Genomic DNA, 23605 nt, shown 5'->3' with positions numbered 1-23605 from the left:
TCTTTACCATTCCACTCTCAAATCACACATGGGAAAAATGAACAGCTCAGTACTTCCAAGCAAACTCTAACTTCTCTTATTTTACCATGATAGTCATTTCTCCTTATGTAAGTGGGGGTTAGGAAAATAATTTGGCATTCAGAGGAGAAAGTTGGTGGTTGAAATTTCACAAAAAAGATCTTGACACTGCAGAAAACACCTTTGTTTCAATGGTTGTCACCCAATTCGCTTAGCATATCCTTCTTTCCCTATATTATGATAACACAAAAGGAGCTAACCATCTCTGAACATTTTTGATGTCCTCCATCAATCCTATCTGGTAAGGCTCCCATACCATGCAGAGCTATACCAGAATGAGAATGACAAACAGTGTACGCAGTCTCCTTAGTAGATTTCTTGTATGTTATAAGAGTTCTGCCAATAAAATGCAGTCTTTGGTTAATTTTCCCCACAACATATTCTATGTGATGGTTGCAATTTCAGTTGTTCATAGTTTAAATCTGTAGGTATTTAGTTGAACTGACAGCCTTTAAGTCTGTCATTTATCGTGTAACAGTGACGTGGTCAGTTGGCAACTAGTTCATCATGATCATCCAGTAACTTCTGTAGGTACATTTTTGATATGCATACAAACTTCATGGATGGAGATTCTCCTTAAACATATCCAGGTCCTCTTTGATAACATGACATGAAATTTTGAGACTGATAATTTAGTATGGGATGAATGTTCATCGAGCTGCAATCAGAATGCATTGCCTAATGATTTGTGTACCATCATATACTTAATCTGTGGTATTCACATCATTTCAGTCATGCATGTTCTCTTTCTTGTTATCATTTTCAAACATTGTATAGTATTGAATGTAATTTTTAATGCACCAACAAGACACAGGGAATCATTAATCAATAGACAAAAATTACCTGTTTTTGCAAGGTCCAATATTTTTGCAAGGGTGCTCTGCAGCAGCTGCTTCCATTCTTCACATGAACGTGCATCTGTAGCATACTTGCTGCTACACAAGGATCTAAGGCAATGCAGAGCTGATGAAACTGGGACAGTTGATGCTAGAATCCTTGGATCATGGATGCTTTTGGTTGCTGTCTCTTTGATGACACCAGTTGTCAAATACAGAATAGTTGGCAACACAACTACTGCTCCTGCGAATGGAAAATAGAAAATTGCTATAAAAGCAAAAGTACTCTCAACAAATTTTTAATACTATAATTACTAAAAATATTATTACTAAAAAAGTACATTCTAAATCTCATTTTGAACAGTTTTCAGTTCACTGCTATTCATCAGCAATTTTTCTGGTTTATCTTTCAACAGCTAAATATTATTTTGCTGTATTATGCGTTTGGAGTTGGTGGAAGACACAGACAGACACATAGATAGAGAGAGAGAGAGAGAGAGAGAGAGAGAGAGAGAGAGAGATCTGTTCTGTATGCCCATCTTTATTTTTAAGCATATAGCAATTAAAAGGGGGAAGCACTTTTTTTATTGGAAAAAAGGTAAAGAACTGCTGATCATCAACTACTTTACAACTTTTAATTATACTATGAACAGTGAAAAAAGTATGTGCCAAAACAGTCACCACTGTCATATCACAGTTTTAAAATTATTAACAGCAGTTTTTTCAGAGCATAGGTCTCATTTCACAGGAATTTCAATTTACGAAGACATTTGAATTACAAATGGGTCTCTGTATCTGAAACAGACTTAGACTCAGTCTTTCTCAAACATGACAACTACTAAAAGTTTCATTACAAGTTCTTTTTATAAATAAATGTTACGAAAAAACGGACACATTTTTGTGCACAGCAGAGATTACATCTCTGCAAATAATTACTTGAAATATGACATGTAGACTATTCTGCACCTACAGCCTCACAATTGCACTCAAATGCTATTTGTACATATTTGTACTTTGTCCAAGAGACACACCATTGATGACAAGTTGTAACTAGACCTACATTTTTAACTGAAGGTTGAATCATCATCACAAGTTTTTTTAGATAAACGTAAGTACAGTAAGTCTACCACAACATCTAAGCTAAAATTTTTATATAACACTATTAAAAACTACTAACCTTGTGGAGAGCACAGTTTTGGTAGGTTCTCCATGCACGAAACTGCAGCAGACATAAGTCGACCAGCTTCTTCTGTTAAATGCAAGGTGCGCACAGCTGAGCAAATCACTGGTGATGGAGAAGGATTCAGAGCTGGTAGCTGCCGCACCAGCACACACAAGCACACTTCAAGCATGGCAAATACTAGTGACTGCCCTGGAACCAAATCACCTTTAGTACCACCTTCACCAAGTAAGTCTACTTCTGGGCAGCTGTTTGAATCTTGATTTGCAGGAACCATTTCTGAAAGATGAGAATACCATATGGTCACAAAACTAAGACACTGGGAAGTCTGGTAATACATGCCACAAAAGGTATAACAGTATGCCAAATTACACTCAGGAGAGTACATTATTCATGTATGATCTAATATACCACTAAAAAGGTAACTTTATTAAGAACTAGTGAGAGAGCCCTTAATGACATACTAATGAGGACAAAGGGAACGAAACAGTGTTCTGATGTTATTTCATCAGTATCCCAAGCTCTGATACTGCTGGGAGAATAGAATGACTAGAAATGACAAAAATCATACATTGCCACAATTTGCCAAAGAGAATAACATGTTTGTCCTTAATAAACCGTTTCATAAGAAAAAATATACAACTGGCTTCTCAAAGATGAAAAAGAACTAAAATAATTTTTTATCACAGACTAAGAAATTAAAGAGAATGTGAAGGTCTTACACCAAATTAGAATTTCACATGCTCACAGACTAACAAAACCTAGAGTGAAAATAGACACAGGGTTAGAAAGAGACAAATGCAACAGGTAGGAAATAATAAATGACATCATTTAATAAGATGGAGGCATACAACATAAAATTAAGCAACAAATTTAGCACCTGTAAAATGAAGACTACACTGACAAGCGAATAATGCTATACAGATCACTTAATGTATTTTTTTCCCACATGTCGTAGATGTGTTTCAGCTACCGTCATCATCAGAACCAAACTTGATAATTGTGAAACACAGTTCAGTGTCAGTTGCAATAAAATCTATACCAAAATGCACCCACACTGGCTTTACATAACAGTTACAAGAGCATGCAGTGCCTAATGCTCACACATTAGTACTTAAATAACTGGCATATTTATATCTATAGCTCACGGGCATCACCAGCTTCTGTCTCAACAGAGTACTAACAACTGGAAGTGTTAGTTGCACAGATATAACTAGCGACAAAACAGTGTGATTCTACTTCAAGCATAACCAGTTTTCTAAACTATCATGATTTTTGTGACAAGCATTCTCAGCACAGCTCCAAATCTTGAAAATGGAGCCGATTATCTGCCCTGCATGCACAATGTGTCCAACCAGTCCATTTACCAACCTGAAGAAGTAATTCAAGGTACATATACAGCCATTTCAGCATTGTCTACTCACTTCATAGTTTTTTTCCCTTTTTTCTTGGTTCCCAATCAGAGAAAGGGAAAACGAAACATGGGAAGATTAATGCAATTAAAAACAAGAAGGAAAGCGAAAAGAGGGGAGGAGGCGAGAGGTACAGGGTACGGGGAGGAGGTTTAACAGTGAGAATGACAGCATGGGTAGGAACTTCAGGGCTAAGGATAATGGTCTGGGAATTTTATACGGTTAGACAATTATTCTGCAGAGGTTATGAGGGTGATAGAAGGGGCTAGTGGGTCATGTGGAGAATATAAAGAAGAAATGATGTCCTGCCAGTGCCAAACTTCAGAAAGTCGTAGCCCTAGTGGATAATCTACAGAGGCAATTGAGGCCTGGGTGGTACTGGGTGACAAAAGGGGTGTTTCTGAGTTTTTTTGGAAGCGGGACAGTAAGAGAAGGAGATTGCCCACAAAATTTGTTTATGGACAAGACCTGTGAAGTAGACGCAGGAGAGTAAGGTCTGAAAGAGGTTGTTGGTGTACGTACTGAGGGGTATCATGCTAGTCAAGGTATATTTATCATGCATGCTTAGGCTGTAGTGAAAGTTCCATTTACCATGGAAGGGATGTCAGTTGCTAAAGTGGAGATACTGTTGCCAACTGGTCAGTTTGATACAGACTAAAGTTTAGATGTGATCACCAATAGGATGGAAGATAACCGCCAGGAAGACAATGTTGGATCTGGAGGAGGGCCAGGTGAATTTAAGCTGGGAAAAGAAGTGAACCTGTAGTAGAAAAAGTGGTGAAGTTCTTTCACAGAGCACAACTGTTGGGAGCTAAGGAACGTCTTTTCCATGCAGCTCATTTAAAGACTGGGCTATGGTGCGGTTCCCACAGCTGTCCTACTAATTTGTTTATAGATCTTTCACCCAAATATGAAGTTGTTATGGCTATGATGCTTTTTTCCTAAGTTCAAAACTTATTCATTTTTGCTAAACACATTAATAACCTTCTCAAAACATAATTCAATATGTTCTCTTACAATTCTTCACTGAGATTTACAACAATTATTGTCATCTGCAGAAAGGACCAATTCTGCCTCTGATTCAAATAAGAAGGTATATTATTAACATAGAGCTCTTAATACTAGAATGTCTGTTATCCAGTTGTGTAAAATGTACGCTTTAATATCTCCCCAAGCATATGGTGCAGTATGAATTACTCTATGAATTACTTCATCATCATAGTATAACTTTTTGTATTTCATTTCTGAAGTAAAACCAAGCATGTTCTGAACAACATTTTCAACAAAAATGTAACTTCTCTTTCAAACTGCCATAACAGATAACAGACACAATATATACCTATGGTAGGTAACGCAAGAGTTGCAACTGGTGGTATTTTCCTATTAAATATAGCAGCTGTCTCATTAGAATGGCCCATTTGTTACCCAAACTGTAACTGGCTAAGTGTCCCATTACTGGACAGGTGGGTGACAACCCTTCAGTACATTACCTTACCAAAATTTTAGAAATTAGGACACAGATGGCAGGTCGTTACTGATATCTGCAGCTAAGAATGGAATATTTTAATTTGTCTGGGTATTTCTTCCAATTAATGGTGTGTCACACATGTGACTATGATCATTACATATTATAAAGTCACTATTATTATTATTATTTCTCTTTCCTGTCTCAGGCGTTATGTCTGGTTAAAAATGGAAAGTGACGCGGACCTTGATCAAGCGTGACTTCCTTTTAACTGTACGGTATATGTAACATTGCATTTAGGAACTTTCGGGTAATTGAACAAGTGTCAATAATTACAGATTTCTGTAGTTGTATATATACGTTTGGATGTAGCTGTATTGCGTTGATGTACAGGTGGATATTGTGTGGCATGACTCCTGTAGTTGATAGTATAATTGGTATAATGTCAGCTTTATCCTGATGCCACATGTCCTTGACTTCCTCAGCCAGTTGGATGTATTTTTCAATTTTTTCTCCTGTTTTCTTCTGTGTATTTGTTGTATTGGGTATGGATATTTCGATTAGTTGTGTTTTCTTCTTTTTATTGGTGAGTATGATGCCAGGTTTGTTATGTGGTGTCATTTTATCTGTTATAATGGTTCTGTTCCAGTATACTTTGTATTCATCATTCTCCAGTACATTTTGTGGTGCATACTTGTATGTGGGAACATGTTCTTTTATTAGTTTATGTTGTATGGCAAGTTGTTGATGTATTATTTTTTCTACATTGTCATGTCTTCTGATGTATTCTGTATTTGCTAGTATTGTACATCTGCTTGTTATGTGATCTACTGTTTATATTTGTTGTTTGCAAAGTCTGCATTTATCTGTTGTGGTATTGGGATCTTTAATAATATGTTTGCTGTAATATCTGGTGTTTATTGTTTGATCCTGTATTGCAATCATGAATCCTTCCGTCTCACTGTATATATTGCCTTTTCTTAGCCATGTGTTGGATGCGTCTTGATCGATGTGTGGCTGTGTTAGATGATACGGGTGCTTGCCATGTAGTGTTTTCTTTTTCCAATTTACTTTCTTCGTATCTGTTGATGTTATGTGATCTAAAGGGTTGTAGAAGTGGTTATGAAATTGCAGTGGTGTAGCCGATGTATTTATATGAGTGATTGCTTTGTGTATTTTGCTAGTTTCTGCTCATTCCGTAAAGAATTTTCTTAAATTGTCTACCTGTCCATAATGTAGGTTTTTTATGTTGATAAATTTCCTTCCTCCTTCATTTCTGCTTAATGTGAATCTTTCTGTTGCTGAGTGTATGTGATGTATTCTATATTTGTGGCATTGTGATCGTGTAAGTGTATTGAGTGCTTCTAGGTCTGTGTTACTCCATTTCACTACTCCAAATGAGTAGGTCAATATTGGTATAGCATAAGTATTTATAGCTTTTGTCTTGTTTCTTGCTGTCAATTCTGTTTTCAGTATTTTTGTTAGTCTTTGTCTATATTTTCCTTTTAGTTCTTCTTTAATATTTGTATTATCTATTCCTATTGTTTGTCTGTATCCTAGATATTTATAGGCATCTGTTTTTTCCATTGCTTCTATGCAGTCGCTGTGGTTATCCAATATGTAATCTTCTTGTTTAGTGTGCTTTCCCTGACTATGCTATTTTTCTTACTTTTGTCTGTTCCAAAAGCCATATTTATATCATTGCTGAATACTTCTGTTATCTTTAGTAATTGGTTGAGTTGTTGATTGGTTGCTGCCAGTAGTTTTTAGATCATCCATGTATAGCAAATGTGTGATTTTGTGTGGGTATGTTCCAGTAATATTATATCCACAATTTGTATTATTTAGCATGTTGGATAGTAGGTTCAGAGCAAGACAGAACCAGAAAGGACTTAATGAGTCTCCTTGGTATATTCCATGCTTAATCTGTATTGGCTGTGATGTGATATTATTTGAATTTGTTTGGATATTAAGTGTGGTTTTCCAATTTTTCATTACTATGTTTAGGAACTGTACCAATTTAGGATCTACTTTGTATATTTCCAATATCTGTAGCAACCATGAGTGGGGTACACTATCAAAAGCTTTTTGGTAATCAATGTATGCGTAGTGTAGCGACCTTTGTTTAGTTTTAGCTTGATATGTCACCTCTGTATCTATTATCAGTTGCTCTTTACATTTTCATGCTCCTTTGCAACAACCTTTTTGTTCTTCATTTAGAATTTTGTTGTGTGTTGTATGTGTCATTAATTTCTGTGTAATGGCTGAAGTTAATATTTTGTATATTGTTGGTAGGCATGTTATGGGGCGATATTTTGCTGGGTTTGCTGTGTCTGCTTGATCTTTAGGTTTCAGATAAGTTATTCCTTGTGTAAGTGTATCAGGGACTGTGTATGGGTCTGCAATGTAATTGTTAAATAATTTAGTTACATGTGAATGTGTTAAGGTGAACTTCTTTAGCCAGAAATTTGCTATTTTATCATTTCCAGGGGGTTTCCAATTGTGTGTAGAATTAATTGCTCGGGTGACTTCATGTTGCAAAATTATCACTTCAGACATTTGTGGTATCATCTTGTATGTGTCTGTTTCTGCTTGTATCCACTGTGCATGTCTGTTATGTTGTACCGGGTTTGACCATATGTTGCTCCAAAAGTGTTCCATGTCTGTTATGTTTGGTGAATTGTCTATTTTAATGTGTGTGTTATCTATTGTCTGGTAAAATTTCTTTTGGTTTGTGTTGAATGTTTGGTTTTGTTTCCTTCTATTTTCACTTTTTTTGTATCTTCTAAGTCGTTTGGCCAATGCTTGTAATTTCTGCTTCTTTTCATCTAATTGCTCTATCGCTTCTTGTTGTGAGATTTTACCTAACCTTTTCCATTTTTTGTCTGATATTTCATTTCTTATAAATTGTGTTAGCTGTCCGATGTCTTTTCTCAGTTTTTCTATTCTGATCTGTAGCCTGTGTTGCCATGCTGGTTTTGTGGGTTTCTTCTGTGTGTTGGTTGGTTCTGGTCTCTGCCTAGTGTGTATATTTAGTGTAGTGAGTGCTCCTACATAAACCAGTAGTTTTAACTCTTCCATAGTTGTATTTTCATTTATTTTGTTGTGTATGATTGTGTTGATAGTTGTTATTGTTGTTTCAACTTGTGGGTTATTTGGTGGTCTATGCAAGAATGGTCTAATGTCCGTATTTGTGTCTTTGTATTCTATATATGTCAACTGAAATTTTTCTTATATATCTAACATATGTGTCACTTCATGTTCTATTTGTGCTTGTTCTGGTGGCTGTCTTAAGATTTCGTTTTCCTCTGATTGTTTAATTTATGCGTGTTGTTCTTTGTTTGTTTGCTCTGGGATGTTTGAGACCATTACTGTATTTTCTTCTTCTTCTTCTTCTTCTTCTTCTTCTTCTTCTGATTGCACATTATTTTGTTCCAGTATTTGTTGTACTTGTTTGATGTTTTCTAATTCTGATTGGGGTATCCTGTTATTTTTTATTACTACACGGATCTGATCAGCTAGTCGCTGTTCTGTTACAAATTTTAATTCTGGGTATCTGGTAATAAATGTTGTGTATACTTGTGATCTGTATCCAGTTGTGTTGGTTCCTAAGTTTGTTGCTTAGTAATAACAGAACATGAGGTGTCGGTTAACTTCATCTGACCATCTCATCCTCTGCCTTTGTTTTCCTTCTAGAGTGGTTGCAGGAAGCATATCCTGCAAAACACCTCTATTTGGATTTAAATCATTTGCCGTGTGGCTAGCAGTGTCGTTACCATTGTGGACGGGCATAGGGTTCAAGCGTCGTCCCCGACCATGACAGCGCTTGTCTGAGGCTTCATTAGTTCTGTCCTGAACCAACTAATCACACTAAAAGGGGAGTTAGCCCTATTAGTGGTTTGTTCTTTTCGTCACCTTTTACGACTGGCAGAACATACCGGAGGCCTATTCTTTTCCCAGGCCTCCACGGGGTTTATTGGTTGGTTGGTCGGTTTGGGGAAGGAGACCAGACAGCGTGGTCATCGGTCTCATCGGATTAGGCAAGGATGAGGAAGGAAGTCGGCCGTGCCCTTTCAGAGGAACCATCCCAGCATTTGCCTGGAGTGATTTAGGGAAATCACGGAAAACCTAAATCAGGATGGCCGGACGCGGGATTGAACCGACGTCCTCCCGAATGCGAGTCCAGTGTCTAACCACTGCGCCATCTCACTCGGTAGGGGTTTATTAGTATTATTATTATTATTATTATTATTATTATTATTATTATTATTATTTAGTATTCTGCCTAGTGGCAGGTCCATGTCTTCGTACGGAGAATTTCTAATTCCACTGTTCCCTGTCTTCAGCCTCTTCCTTCAGTCTGTTGTATCTCCTTCCATCTTTCATATCATTCAGATGTTGAATTCTTCTTTTCCTCGTCCTGTATTTCCTCTGAGTTTCCCTTCAATGACTCATTCTTACTGTTTTATTAGAAGACTTTTATTGTTAACAGTCTTAATGATTTCCTCATTTCATTTAATTCTTGCTTCTTTGATGAAATGTTTTTGTTTCTTTGAATTACTGGTACCTATTTTTTTTCACCTGCCTTTCAATAGTTGTTACATAATATTACACACACGAAAAGACTATTGCAATGCTCCAAACTCTTTAATAAAAAAATAGTGTCAAATTCCATAGAATCTTTCCCTATCTCTGTTTCAACAATATTCCATATTGATTTTGCTTTACTGTCTGAGCTCTAAATTCTAGAGAACATGTGTGTACTCCCAGTTAGTATTTAATTTAGCATGTTACGGATCAATGGACAAAAGTATTATTTTATTACAGAACTGTTTAAAATATGGAAAAAATGTGAATAACTACTTATTTTAGCAATACATAGATGTCCCACTATCATTTCAGAAATGGCTGAGGGGGAGGGGTAAAAATTAGCATAACATTTCAACATGCTAATACCTATTCTCCTTAACTCATTCACCTCTATTTTTCATTACGTACCTCACACACACACACACACACACACACACACATTACCTCTCAGTCTCTTCTTCTTTTGTACATCAAGACACTCTTGTGCAGCTGTCAAAACTTGCTTTAGAACCTCCATCACCAACAGCTGTGTTGAAGGACTGTCTCTGGTCAACAAGAGCCTGAGCAAAAGGAAAAAAAATGAGTTGTGATACATACAATTATTTTCTCAACATCTACAACAATAACAAGAGCATACTACACAAAGTGACTGTTCTCATAGCTTTCTTCCTCAGGTTCCCTAATTAGCCCTCTTCCTCAAAACAATACACAAATACACCACCGCTTATGTCTGCTATTAATGCAATAAATGATCTACTGCAGTATCACACATTAAAGACTGTGATGCAAAATTTTGCTGATATGATTAAATACAATGGTAAAGTGAACAACTTGGGGCCTATGTTTTCACCTTTAAAATATAGGCCCAGAACAACTCTTAAACATTCAGATTGGTGCACTTTGTCTAATGTTTACAAGTAGATTCCACCCCAAAGTTCCATTCTGCAACTTATGCAAAATACTCATCCACAGCCACCAAGACCTCTTCATTGAACAGATGGTAATCATGGAATGTCACATTGTACCTTACAATACATTGTTTTCCCATTGCCAAAGCACCTCTGATTATCCAGATTTTTTTTTAAAGTGAGGGTGAGGGGATAGAGACAGGTTGTGGAAGGTTAAAAAGAAGGGCAGGTAACTCACAACCAAATAAGAGGCACCCACCTACGATAAGGATGAGGGGCTAGAATGATGTGTATACTTTTATGTGTGACTGTCGGCAGCATTGTGCATTTCATCTTCTCGCAGTATGTACTTGGCTGGCTGGTTGGTTTGAGTTTTACAGGGACCAAACTGTGTGGTCATTGGTCTCTTGTTCCATTCAACCAAGTCCATGGGATAAAATGGAAAACAAACAGTACACAACACAAGAATTCTAGATGGACGGAGGAAAAAAAAAAAAGCACAAAGCTGAACACACTGGGGACAACAGAAGACAAGAAAAACACAGACACGTAAGAAACAGGCAGAAGAGCTTAAAACAGGATATCAGATGTCCTGGGCTGGCTGATCACGAGGATAAAAAAGGATGAGCCATCCACTCTGCAAAACATTAAAATCTCTAACCTAAAAGTACTAGGGTAGACAGCACAGTGAGACAAGGGACAGGAACCAAAACTTAAACCGAAGAAAAAACTAGTGTCATGTAGAAAATGTAAAACCAAGTTAGCTGTGGAGGCATCGTTTCCTAAAACCGAAGGAAGTGCATCAGGAAGATTAAAATTCCATTGCAGAACAGCTAGATGTGGACAGTCCAACATAATGTGGACCACTGTTAAGACAGGAACCACAGCGACAGCATGGTGGGACCTCATGCCAGAGAAGGTAGCCATGTGTCAGCCAAGTGTGTGGCCAATGCGAAGGCAGCAGAGGACCACAGAGTCCCTGCGAGAAACCCACAGAGAAGACTTCCACTCATGTGTGCTCTCCTTGAAGCACGGAGTTTATTGGGCATAACTAAGATGCGCCATTCAGCATCCCAAATCCTGAAAACTTTGGGGCATAAAACCGATTGGAAGTCAGCTTTGGGTATACCAATCTCCAGAAGCGGCTTACGAGTGGCCTGTTTGGCCATCCTGTCAACGAACTCATTTCCCGGAATTCCATCATGCCCTGGGGTCTATACAAAGACCACTGAATGACCGGATCACTGGAGGGCATAAACCGACTCCTGGATAGTTGCTATCACAGGATGGCATGGGTAGTACTGATCAATAGCCTGTAAACCACTCAACGAAACACTGCAGACCAGGTAGGACACACCGGGGCAGGAACAGTATGTACTTGCCAGAAATTCTGTCTGATAAATTTTTTTATTCTCTGGAGTGAACTTTCCTTTAACACTATTCTCAACCAGAACTATTCTCAACCAGAGAGAGAGAGAGAGAGAGAGAGAGAGAGAGAGAGAGAGAGAGAGAGAGAGAGAGAGACAGAGAGGGGGGGGGGGAGGGAGGGAGAGGGAGAGAGAGAGAGAGAGAGAGAGAGAGAGAGAGAGAGAGAGAGAGAGAGAGGGGGGGGGGGGTGGGGGGGGGGGGAGAAATAAATTAAACAAATGAATTTAAATGAAAATGAATAGAAGAACCGGAGAATAAAAATCACATAACAATCGAGAGAGGAATAACCCTGTGCTAGCCTCATATCTGAACATGATGCAGGCTGTATAGACTACAGGATCCAACAGTCCTTCATGTTTAACTGCATTAACTTTTATACCTGCACCTAAACATAGCTGGGATACATGCAGTTGCCAGACCCACATAATAGCAGTTATGCTAGTCAACTTTGTATTGTGTAGATGTTGACATTTTCATCTGCATCTACTTATATACTCTGCAGACCACTGAAGTGCATGGCAGTTGGTATTTCCCTCTGTAAATGTCAGGGTTTCTTTACATACCATTCCATTTGTCTATGGAAAGTGGGTAGAATGACAGCTTAGATTCCTGTGTGCGAGATGTAATTAGCCTAATCATGTCTTTGCAGTGCCTATGGGAGCGATACACAACAGGCTGGAATGTAGTTCTACATTCCTCACTTAATACTAGTTCTTGAAACACCCATTGCACTCTACCATGAGTTGAACAAACCTGCAATCACTATACTACCCTTATTTTTATATGTTCAACATCCCCTATTTGGTACGAGTCCCACACACTTGAGCAATATCCTAAGACAGATCAAGAAAGTTTTTGTAAGCAATTTCCTTTGTAGATGGAATGCATTTTCCAGTACCCTAACCATTAACCAAAGTCTGCCACCTGCTTTACCTACAGTTAAGTCAATATGATCATTCTGTTTCATATCCTGACAAGTTGCAACACCCAGGTATTTTTACAAGCTGACCAATTCCAGTGATGGTGCATTGATATTGTGGTTGTAGGATACTATTTTTCTGTGTTTTGTGAAGTGCATAATTTTACATTTCTGAACATTTAAAGCAAGTTGCCAATCTTTGCATCATTTTGAAATCTTATCAAGCTCTGACAATATTTGGGCAGCTTTTTCCAGAGAGTACTACAGTATACATAACTGGATCTTTGGCAAAAAGTCTGAGTTTACTATTGATACTGTCTGCCAGGTCATCAACATACAACATGAACAGCAAGCATCCCAACACACTTCACTGGCGCACACCCAAAGCTAAGTCTACATAGTTTGATGACACTCCGTCCTCCCTATCAAGAAACCTCAGTCCAACCATAAATTTTGTTTGATACCTAAATAATCATAATTTTGTTGATAAGCACTGTGTGGTACTGAGTTGAAAGCTTTTTGGAAGTCAAGAAATAATGTGTAATGAATGCCTTGATCCATGGTTTTCAGAATGCTAGGCGAGGAAAGCATGAGCTAGGTTTCACATGACTGTGGTTTTTGGAGTGCATGCTGGATGATGCGGAAGTGGTCATTCTGTTCAAGCTACCTCACTGCACTTGAGCTCAGAAGTGTTCCAAGATTCTACAACAGATGGATGTCAATTATATTTGACAGTTGTGTCGTGTGTCACTTCTGCTGCCCTTCTAGTAGATTGTTGTAACTCATGCTTTCTTCTGACCACTGGGCGCAGTTTCTTGTCTGAAGGATCTCTGGAATAATATGGTTAAGAGAGGGACTAACTCAGCTGCAAATTCTGTATAGAATCTGACAGCCATTTCATGAGGCCCTGGAGATCTGTTCACTTTTAGTGATTTCAGCTGTTCCTCAATGCCACTAACACTAATACCAATAACAATCATCACTGCAGTAGTGTGAGAATTAAATTGGTGCAGTACTCCAGGATCTTCCTTTGTAAAATATAATCTAAAACAGAGTTCAGCATCTCTGTTTTCTTTCATTTCTACTCCCAGTATTGGGTTCTCTGTCACCTAGTCTCAGGATACTACCTCTGGTGCCTCAGACAACCTTTATACATGGCCAGAATTTCTTAGGGATTTAAGAGAGGTCTTTCAGTGTTTCGGGTGCGGAAGTGAACAGGATATACAATGCACATGAAACCAAGGGTGACATTCACTAAAACTGTTGAAATCATCCATACTTTGGGACTACAGCTTCCTTTACTTTCTCATTCACATTTTCCCATTTTCTTCTATTGATTTATAATATCTGTAGACTGTTGAATGTTTTAAGGGTTTCTAATCCCCACCCCCCTCCAAATGTGCTCATCAACTTGCTTCTTACCAAATACTGGATTCATATTCTACATTTCTTCCAACTCACCTTCACAAACTTCATCCTATGCTTTTCTCCAGGTGTGCATCAGCCACTGAACACATATTTTACCCACCCCCTCTATAACAGAGCAAGGTCAGACTATCCCACTTGTTGTTATACCACTCTTGATGCCAATATTATTATTTTTACATTTCTTATCCTTCTTTGTTAATAGTACATTCATAATAGTTACAGGAAATAACTTGTTTCTTTTTCAAGCAATATTTAATTAAAAAGTTCATGGTGTACTATATCTGCAAACCATTCGGTGTACTATATCTGCAAACCATGTGACTGTAAAAATTCAATGATGCTGAAAGTTGTTTGTAAATTAATATAGCTCATTAAAAAGCCCTCATTCTCCTCTTTTCAACAAACATCTCACTTTTTCTGAGTACATAATATTTCAAAAGTTAATCGTATTTAAAATGTTCATGTCTCAGAATGGTCCAATCTTAAAAAACATTATTGCTGAAAGTCAGTGTCATAGTTTTGTAGCCCCAACTTTTCTGTGACCAAAAATGTGTATGGTTACTTAAATAACCTGTTAGTTTATTAACAATATAAGGAAAACCATAGATTTCTACACACTGTAGAGGTGACATGTTAAGCTACAGACAGGCACAACGGAAAGACTGTTACATATTTAGCTTTCAGCCAAAGCGTTCTTCATTCTGGTCCGAGCTGCCAGAGATGGCAGTTACGTGTGCATGAGGTGTGCTTGCTTGTATGAATGGATGTCTGTGTGTTTTCTCTTCTGAAGTAGGCATTGGCTGAAAGCTGAATGTGTAACAGTGATTTTGTTGTGCCTTTCTGCAACTCAACATGTCATTTTTACAGTGAATAGCAACCTATCCTTTTCCATATGTTATTGATATTCCACCCTGGAGTTTCCAATGTTAGTTTGTTAATCATTCAGTATGCAGATGGGAGTTTCTCTGGTAACCCACTGTCCCCACATCCTCTACCCAACAGTTTTCCCTTTCTCCATCCTGTCACTCACTCCCAATTCATGTCCCCACTTTGCCTTCAGTGTGTGCTGCTCCCCACTGGCCCCTAAAATCATTCATTACATGCATAACCCATACACCTACCTCCCTCTCACATTGCTAGCTGCAAACTGGCTTCCTCCCTACGAGTCGCTAGCCACCCAGCCCTAATCCCTCTTCCTGCTCACCACCTTCTTCACCCTCTACTCATCCCACCCTGACACTACTACCACCATCACAATTAGTCCACCTGCTGAAATACAGGTTAAGTCATCTATTGCTTTTCATGTACTGTGCTTACTGTTCATGGGGGAAACGCATCTGCTTCAATGGGCAGAGGCACAATTTCAGTTCACACAACTTGCGCACAGCTGGCATTTGAACTGAACAGCTCAGAGTACTATATAATATTTAGTTCTTAATACTACCTTAAATGTCATGGGGGCAACTTACCTATGAAGCACATTGCAAAGTTCAATTGGAAGCTTTTCATCACTTGTAAGTACTTGACGAGACCAGACTGAATCTAAAAGAGTGTACAAGGCTTGTAAACATGTACTAATGCTTTCCAATGGTTCTACTGAACGAGGACTGCAAAGAGCTTCCGTACAGATACCTGTAAACAATATTCATTATGTAATTTTTTTTTATTTATCTTATTTTTTCCTTTTTTGAGGATATTATTATCATGCAGCAATAAAAAAAATATGACACATTAAACATAGTGGTGTGTATGTTCACACTTTTTGCTCTATGGAACCATGATTAATATGGATGATTAATTATTACTGTTGTTTTGGGTGCAAAGCAGCTAGGTCATCAGTGCAATCTGGTGATCATATGGACCATTTGGATCACAGACCTACAGTCATAAAATTACCCAATACATAACAGTGGATTAATAGTGTTCATATGTGAAATTATATCAAACTGACAGCATTACAGTAATAAATTTAGAGGAAGTTCTCTCTATGTAGCATCAAACAATTTCAGGCTTAATTACACCAGCATTAATTGTTCATTTGAAAGGAAAACACATTGCACGTTAACTTTTTGTACACATGTGTTTAAGAAGTTGGGTATTGTGACTACTGCTTCACAGTATATTTACTCCCCCTCTAAGTTTGTTATAAAAATCCACTGCAGTTCAAAAGGAACAATGATGTACATAATTACAATACCAGAAGAAAAAATGGCATTCATTTCTCCACATTAGGGTTATCTTAAGCACAAAAAGGGGTGCACAATATTACCTCCAAAATTTTGGATCACTTACAAACCGATTTAAAATGTCTTACAGACAACAATGTAAAATTTGAAAATAAACTGAAAAAGTTTATCTATGAAAGCTCCTCCTATTCCACAGAAGAATGTGATTATTGTAATGTGTAAAAGGTGGTGGGCAGGTATTTCTTATGTCTGAAATATTTTTAAGAAAACAAACCTTGTAAATGGTCAGCGTGTAGCCATATTTACATATAAATGTGTACTAGGAATGTAAAATGACTCTTTTCACATCATTATGATTAATCATACAAATGATCCATTAAACATGAAACTAACTAGCATGTACAGTAAATCATGCTGAAAGGCACTAGGATGCTTTCAAGCAGGTAACACGATAGTGTCGTAATAGGATTACTACCAGTGCTACAACAATCTTTTCATTTTATGCTTTCATTTTTTATTTCTGTATGAAACTCATTGAAAAATGATGCTACACACAACAGCATACTTCACGGATAGTAGTTATGAAAGTTTCACAATTGTACATTTCTGCTGCAGTGATCTAACCAATTTTGCACGTTTGACACTCCCTATTGCACCCCAACCTTGCTATCATGTTGCTTATCTTTCATCTGCAGTATCATTGTCTCTTTTGAGGTAGTGGAGAATGATTTCAGTTTTCTGTTAGTTAGATACAAAGGAAATGAATTGAGAACATTCCCACTGATGGCATAAACTAACTTATGCAATAGTAGGTCACAGACAACAAAATGTAGTTTGTGATTATACTCTTCTATGGTCACTGTCAGCTGCAATAAAACCTCACTGCAACCAACCTCTGCCAGAATCATTGTCTATCATGTTGTTAACAATAGATAATATGAGCATAATGAAGTATCAGCACACAAAAATTGAGGTGACACTGGCCCCGTAATAACTATACCACAGCAATAGATACACCGGTAGCAACAATGGCCAACATGATGTCAACATAATAATGCTGTCACATACACAGAAAAAGTTTTGTTGAAGAATGATATTTCTCTGTTAACTCAAACAAGATGGTCATTGCTTGTAATTTCATGTTGTGGATCTTTATGAAAAAAATTTAGAGCTCCATGTCAAAACCTTGACGCTCTCAATCTTTTTCATTCGTTCTTCTGTCTTTCTTTCTTTCTTCATCTTCCTCACTGAGCGAGGTAACACGGTGTTTAGTGCACTGGACTCACATTTGGGAGGGCAATGGTTCAAACCCGCATCTGGCCACCCTCATTTAGGTTTTCCATGATTTCCCTAAATCATTTAAGGCAAGTGCGAGGATGGTTCCCTTGAAAGGACATAGCTGACTCCCTTTTCCATCCTTCCCTAATCCGAGTTTGCACTCTGTCTCTAATGACCTCATTAGCAACGAGATGTTAAACACTTATCTCCTCCTCCTCCTCCTCCTCCTCCTCCATCTTCCTCCCATAATTTTATGTCAGTATATGTTAATATTTGACAGGACAAATGTGATGCACTTGGAATGTATGTCATGAGCGAAGGATATCATTGGTCAAGTGACTGTTCGTGATGACATGCAAAAAGTCAGAACTGGCACCTGGCAACATTGCCTATTTGGCTGCTACAATATTTCTTATTTCACACTCACAATAATATGGAAAAAATTATGAGCGACTGGTGGATTCTGACAACAGCAGGACTGTTGAAATGCAGCAAGTTAGATTACACTGCCACAGACTTATATGTGCATAAGGTGAGTGTCCTGTGGCAAATTCCACAAGACTGGTGCACAAATAAAACTGTATTACAGCTTGCAGAATACCTGCCAGTGGTGTTATGAGGCTTTTCTACAAATAATATCACCCAGTTGCTGCAGACTGTTGCAATCCTTTTCAGTCACCAAGCACTGATGTCTCTTATTGTAATGAATGTAAATGGGATATAGACTTCTATGACATTGCTATTTTTGAATGACTTTTTTCATCTTTATTCTTGACAGAACATTCGGAGAAATTTAGCAAGTTACATTACACAATAGATTTTGAGTCAGCTTCATGAAAATATGACGTTCTGTAAAGAGTCATTTTACAGTCATATTTCTCAAATAAAGATAAAATAATAAGCTTTAGAGTCACAGAATAATTATTACCCTGAGGCATGATGAAGCAATACAGGGTGATTTTTTCTACCATGTAGAAACTCTAGGGATTGATCAATGAGAGGATATGGAACAAAAAATGTCTAATGAACTTATGTCCAGAAATGCATGGTTTCCATGATACAGACCATTTATGCAGTCATACACTGTTACAGAGACTGCACTCTAATATGCGCTGTACCATGCATCCACAGTTACCGTATGTGTTAAAAATGATTTCCATGTGCCTCAACGCATGTGTGCTCATGCCATGGCACATTCTGTCTCACATGTTCACATCGGCCTGGTTACATTCCAACAGAGTCAAAGGTGGCATGAATATGCTGCTACAGTGTCTCCACACATGGAATGGGCTCTGCAAACATGATACTTTTGAGATGACCCCTACCCAGAAATCACACAGGTTGAGATCCAGTGAATGAGGAGGCCATGCAACTGGACACCCTCGTCCAATCCACTGACCAGGGAAGATACAACTGAGATGCGTCCAGACATTAATGGCAAATTGGGCTGGAGCACCCGGCTGGAGCACCCCATGTAGTAGCCACATAACCCTTCGTATCATCAATGGTACTTCTTCCAACAGGAGAGACAAAGTTACCCGCAAGAAACGCCAATAGCTCCCAGCCTGTTAGGTGACATGGAAGGAAGACTGGTCCCAAAATAGGTCGACAACTACCCCAACCCACACATTCCAGCTGCACCGATGCTAATGATTCTCTGTCACCATACCATTGGGGTACTGAATACTATCCCACAGATGACTGTTATGAAAGCTGAAGATACCACTCCACATAAAGGTGTGAAGGTGGCCTCATCTGGGAATAGGATGGATGACATAAATCCCAGAATCGTGATTGCCTGCTGAAGAAACCAGTGACAAAACTGCTCCCGATGTGGAAAGTCTGTCACTAGTAAGCCCTCCACATGCTGTATGTGACAAGGGTAGTAACAATTGTCATGGAGGATGCTCGCCACGGTCGTCTAGGTTACCCTGTGCTGGCGGACCAAGTCCCTAGTACTGACACGGCAGTTGCTTTCCACAGTGTTAATCACATTTTCCTCCACATCTAGTGTCCAGACATTTCGGGTACATCCTTAATGACTTCCTACTTCTTGAAACAACCCTGTCTCAGGCAAACGGCAAAACACTGTTGCAAATATTGAACACTGTGGTTGTTGTCGGCGGGAATAGGTCTCTTGATACAACCTCACTACACACCGTCCGTTGCCATTTGCCCTTTGAATACGGAACCATTAAGTATAATGCTGTATCACATCCACTATAAGGTGTGAGTCAGCAAGAGAAGTGAATCGGACACAACATTACCAATTACTATGGCAAGAGAGGGCACTATGGCAAGACGTATGAGGAACAGAACCACCATGCTGTAACTGTGGCTGCACGGTGCAGCGTGTAATAGACCGCAGTCTCTGTAACACTGTATGTTTGAATAAATGGTCTGTAGCATGGAAACCATGTGTTTCCAGACATAAATTGATTATACCTATTTTGTTCTGTACCTTCTCATTGATCAATCCCTAGAGTTTGTCCATGGTGGAAAAAATCATGCTCTATGCATATACTGTAAAGATGTGACATAATTTACCATAATTTTTTATCTTTTCTTTACACTTGGAACTTTCTTTAACTGAAATCAACTCAGAAAGACTCACCAAACAAAAGGTAGAAGCGATCATGGCCAGATTCACAAATACTTTTCTTTTTAACAATGCTTTCTTGGCATTCTGAGGACTTCTTTGGAGATTGGCTATTATCTTCAAATCCACTTGCATTTAGCCATAAAGCTGCTGCATGAAGAATTGGAGGCCATGAAGTTAAGTAATATGGTCTAGATGACTCCATGGTGTCTGTAGTATAGAATGCACCACCATCATGAGGTAACTGGCTTGCAAATTCTGGAAGAGAAAAGATGTATGAAACATATACGTATTATGTCCAGTATTATTTCCACTATCCACACTCTGATGCAGCATGTGCACTCAATTTGTATTAGCTTGGAAGAACAAGAAGTTAGTAAATCTCAGTCACATTCTACACCATCTAATGTTTTTACACTGGAAATGTGCAGATACCTCACCAAACAGATGGAGCAAAAATTCATCAATCAATTACAAGAAATAAATTCAATAATAGGTCCCACAAACTTCCATACAGGCTTTAAATTAATAATATTGCACCTTCATGCACACATGACAAAAACTTTAATGTTACGTTAATGCCTGCATCCAAAAGGAATAATTGAGGACAATTGTAATCCTTTCCTTGATGATTAAAAACCTGCCTTGACATCATCTTTTGCAATGTGCAACAAAATAATACCATCTGCAAAAGATGAGGTAGAACCATCAGTACCATAAAAAGAAGGTGATTGAAGACAATGAATGGCCACTAATGTTTAAAAAGGTAACATACACCCTGAAAAAGAAATAAATGAGACAACTGTTATGTTCTGGACCAATGAATTTGTTAGTGCATGGGGAAGGGGAGCTAAGGTAGTAACCAAAATAAATATAAGTTGTACAGAATGGAGTGGTGCAAAAAGACTTTGCTGGACAATCAGAAAAAGATCTGATAACCATAAACATGAGATACAAGTGACAGGTTAAAACTCAAGATAGATAGTAAAGTTCTAGAACAAAAATTAGGCAAAGTTCTGCATATGGATACAACAAACTGTGTGCTACTGAATTAGCCCTGGAGGACAAGTCAGATGTAATTGTGCAAGTATTCATGAGTCAAATTTATTTCTACTGAAATTGTGGTATCCACACCTGGTGAATCTGAGTGACCTCTGTAAAGGATGGAGCTCAATGACAGTCACCAGACAGCACTGTACATCTGCTGCTGCAGTGCTGGTTGCAGGACACATGCCCACCTTACCAGCATATCAGTGCATGCAGCTGCTCATTAAACATCACAGTGCAGCAGCTCACTCTTCAGTTGTGATTTCATTGAGATCTAGTATCGTTGTCGCTACACATCATTGTCTTGGTCATAGTATTTGCTACACCTTAGGTTTTCACATTTGGATTACTCAATGGATTTGTTATTCCACTGCACCATCTCTGTTGACTGTCTTCCTGTTGTTGTCCCCACCCTGTTTATTTTCAGCAACTCATATCCCATTACCTTGATCTGTGAGCGAGTTTCTGCAGGTTTTCAAGTTGTTTCTGGGCTTGTTAGATTATGGTCACTATAAAGGTTAGTAAAAGGTTAGTAGTTACCCATGGACACAAAGCTCATGCAGCTTGTGAAATAGCAACAGCTGCTCCTGCAGCAACAATTGCAACTGCAGTTCCAACAGCAGTTTCAACAACAGCAACAGCAGTTTCAACAACGGCAGCAGCAGCAAATTCAGCTTTTGAAGGATCAATTGTAGGCACAAGGTACTCTTCCCGTACAGGCAGTGGACAGCCATCCACTCACATTTCCACCAGTTAACAATGTCAAACAAGATTGGGTGATGTACTTGCAGCAGCTGGAACAGTACTTCACCATTCTTCGTGTATCTAAAAATTACACTCTCCAATGGTCACTCTTCCTTCTTGAGCTTACCAGGAGATGTTTTTCTTACTAAAGTAGGTGGCTGCACTCTCAAATCCTGTCACACTCATGTTCACAAGTAGATATGTTCATTGTTTTCAAACTATTATTCGTAACAGTTTCATGTAGTCACATCACTCCTCGAGTCTGAGCAAAACTGTTGACAAAATCAAAACAATTTGGAATATTATTACAAGGGAGACAGGGCAACCAAGAGTGCAGAATGACGGCACTACCACCAAAGCAAATGGAAGTCGAAAACATTTTGAATGATCATTTTTTAAATGCTGTAGAGAAAATAGGATCTAAATGTTCATTAGAAGAAGCATGGCAGGTAATGGAAGAGGCCTTACCCACACAATTTGATACAATTGAAATTCCACCCACCTCTCCATCTGAAATTAGGAAGATACTAAACTCTCTCAAGAATAAAAGATCACATGGAATTGATGGCATTTCCAGCAGGATAATAAAAGCTTGTTCCCAAGAGATAAGTGGGATTCTTAGCCACATATGTAATAGCTCTCTGAAGCAGGGTATTTTCCCAGATAGACTGAAGTATGCCATTGTTAAACCACTGCATAAGAAAGGGGATACATCTGATGTCAACAACTGCTGCCCAATCTCTCTTCTGACTGCCTTATCCAAAATTCTTGAAAAAGTAATGTACTGTAGAGTAGCTTCACACCTTTGTAAAAATAAAGTTTTAACAAAATGTTAGTTTGGTTTCCAGAAAGGTTTTTCAATGGAAAATGCTATATACACTTTCACTAATGAAATATTAAATGCTCTGAGTAACCGGAAGTCACCCATTGGGATTTTCTGTGATCTCTCAAAGGCTTTTGGTTGTGTAAATCATGGAATACTTCTAGATAAGCTCAAGTACTGTGGTATGAATGGGACAGCGCTCAAATAGTTTAAATCATACCTAACTGGAAGAGTGCAGAAAGTTGAAATAAGCAGTTCACATAATATGCAAAAAACTGGTGATTTCTCAAACTGGGGAACAATCAAGAAAGAGGTGCCACAAGGGTTTGGTCTTGGGTCCTCTGCTGTTCTTAATATACAGGGTGATTCAAAAAGAATACCACAACTTTAGGAATTTAAAACTCTGCAACGACAAAAGGCAGAGCTATGCACTATCTGTTGGCGAATTAAGGGAGCTATAAAGTTTCATTTAGTTGTACATTTGTTCGCTTGAGGCGCTGTTGACTAGCCGTCAGTGTCAGTTGATGCTAAGATGGCGACCGCTCAACAGAAAGCTTTTTGTGTTATTGAGTACGGCAGAAGTGAATCGACGACAGTTGTTCAGCGTGCATTTCAAACGAAGTATGGTGTTAAACCTCCTGATAGGTGGTGTATTAAACGTTAGTATAAACAGTTTACAGAGAA

At 38.3% G+C, this 23605-nt stretch overlaps 1 protein-coding gene across 1 annotated transcript in view; it reads right to left on the bottom strand.

The window, feature by feature from the left end:
* Nucleotides 1-23605, bottom strand: part of LOC124554778 (HEAT repeat-containing protein 5B) — a 475467-nt gene that overhangs the window by 37360 nt on the left and 414502 nt on the right. The window contains exons 30-34 of the mRNA XM_047128424.1: nucleotides 20323-20565; nucleotides 15714-15876; nucleotides 10006-10121; nucleotides 2092-2373; nucleotides 922-1158 (exon numbers count right to left, since the gene is read on the bottom strand). Of these exons, the coding sequence (XP_046984380.1) occupies nucleotides 922-1158; nucleotides 2092-2373; nucleotides 10006-10121; nucleotides 15714-15876; nucleotides 20323-20565 (1041 nt within the window). The remainder of the gene's footprint in view (nucleotides 1-921; nucleotides 1159-2091; nucleotides 2374-10005; nucleotides 10122-15713; nucleotides 15877-20322; nucleotides 20566-23605) is intronic.

Source organism: Schistocerca americana, chromosome X (genome assembly GCF_021461395.2).
Source record: "Schistocerca americana isolate TAMUIC-IGC-003095 chromosome X, iqSchAmer2.1, whole genome shotgun sequence".
NCBI classification, from domain to species: domain Eukaryota; kingdom Metazoa; phylum Arthropoda; class Insecta; order Orthoptera; family Acrididae; genus Schistocerca; species Schistocerca americana.
This window is presented reverse-complemented; position numbering and strand designations above follow the sequence as displayed.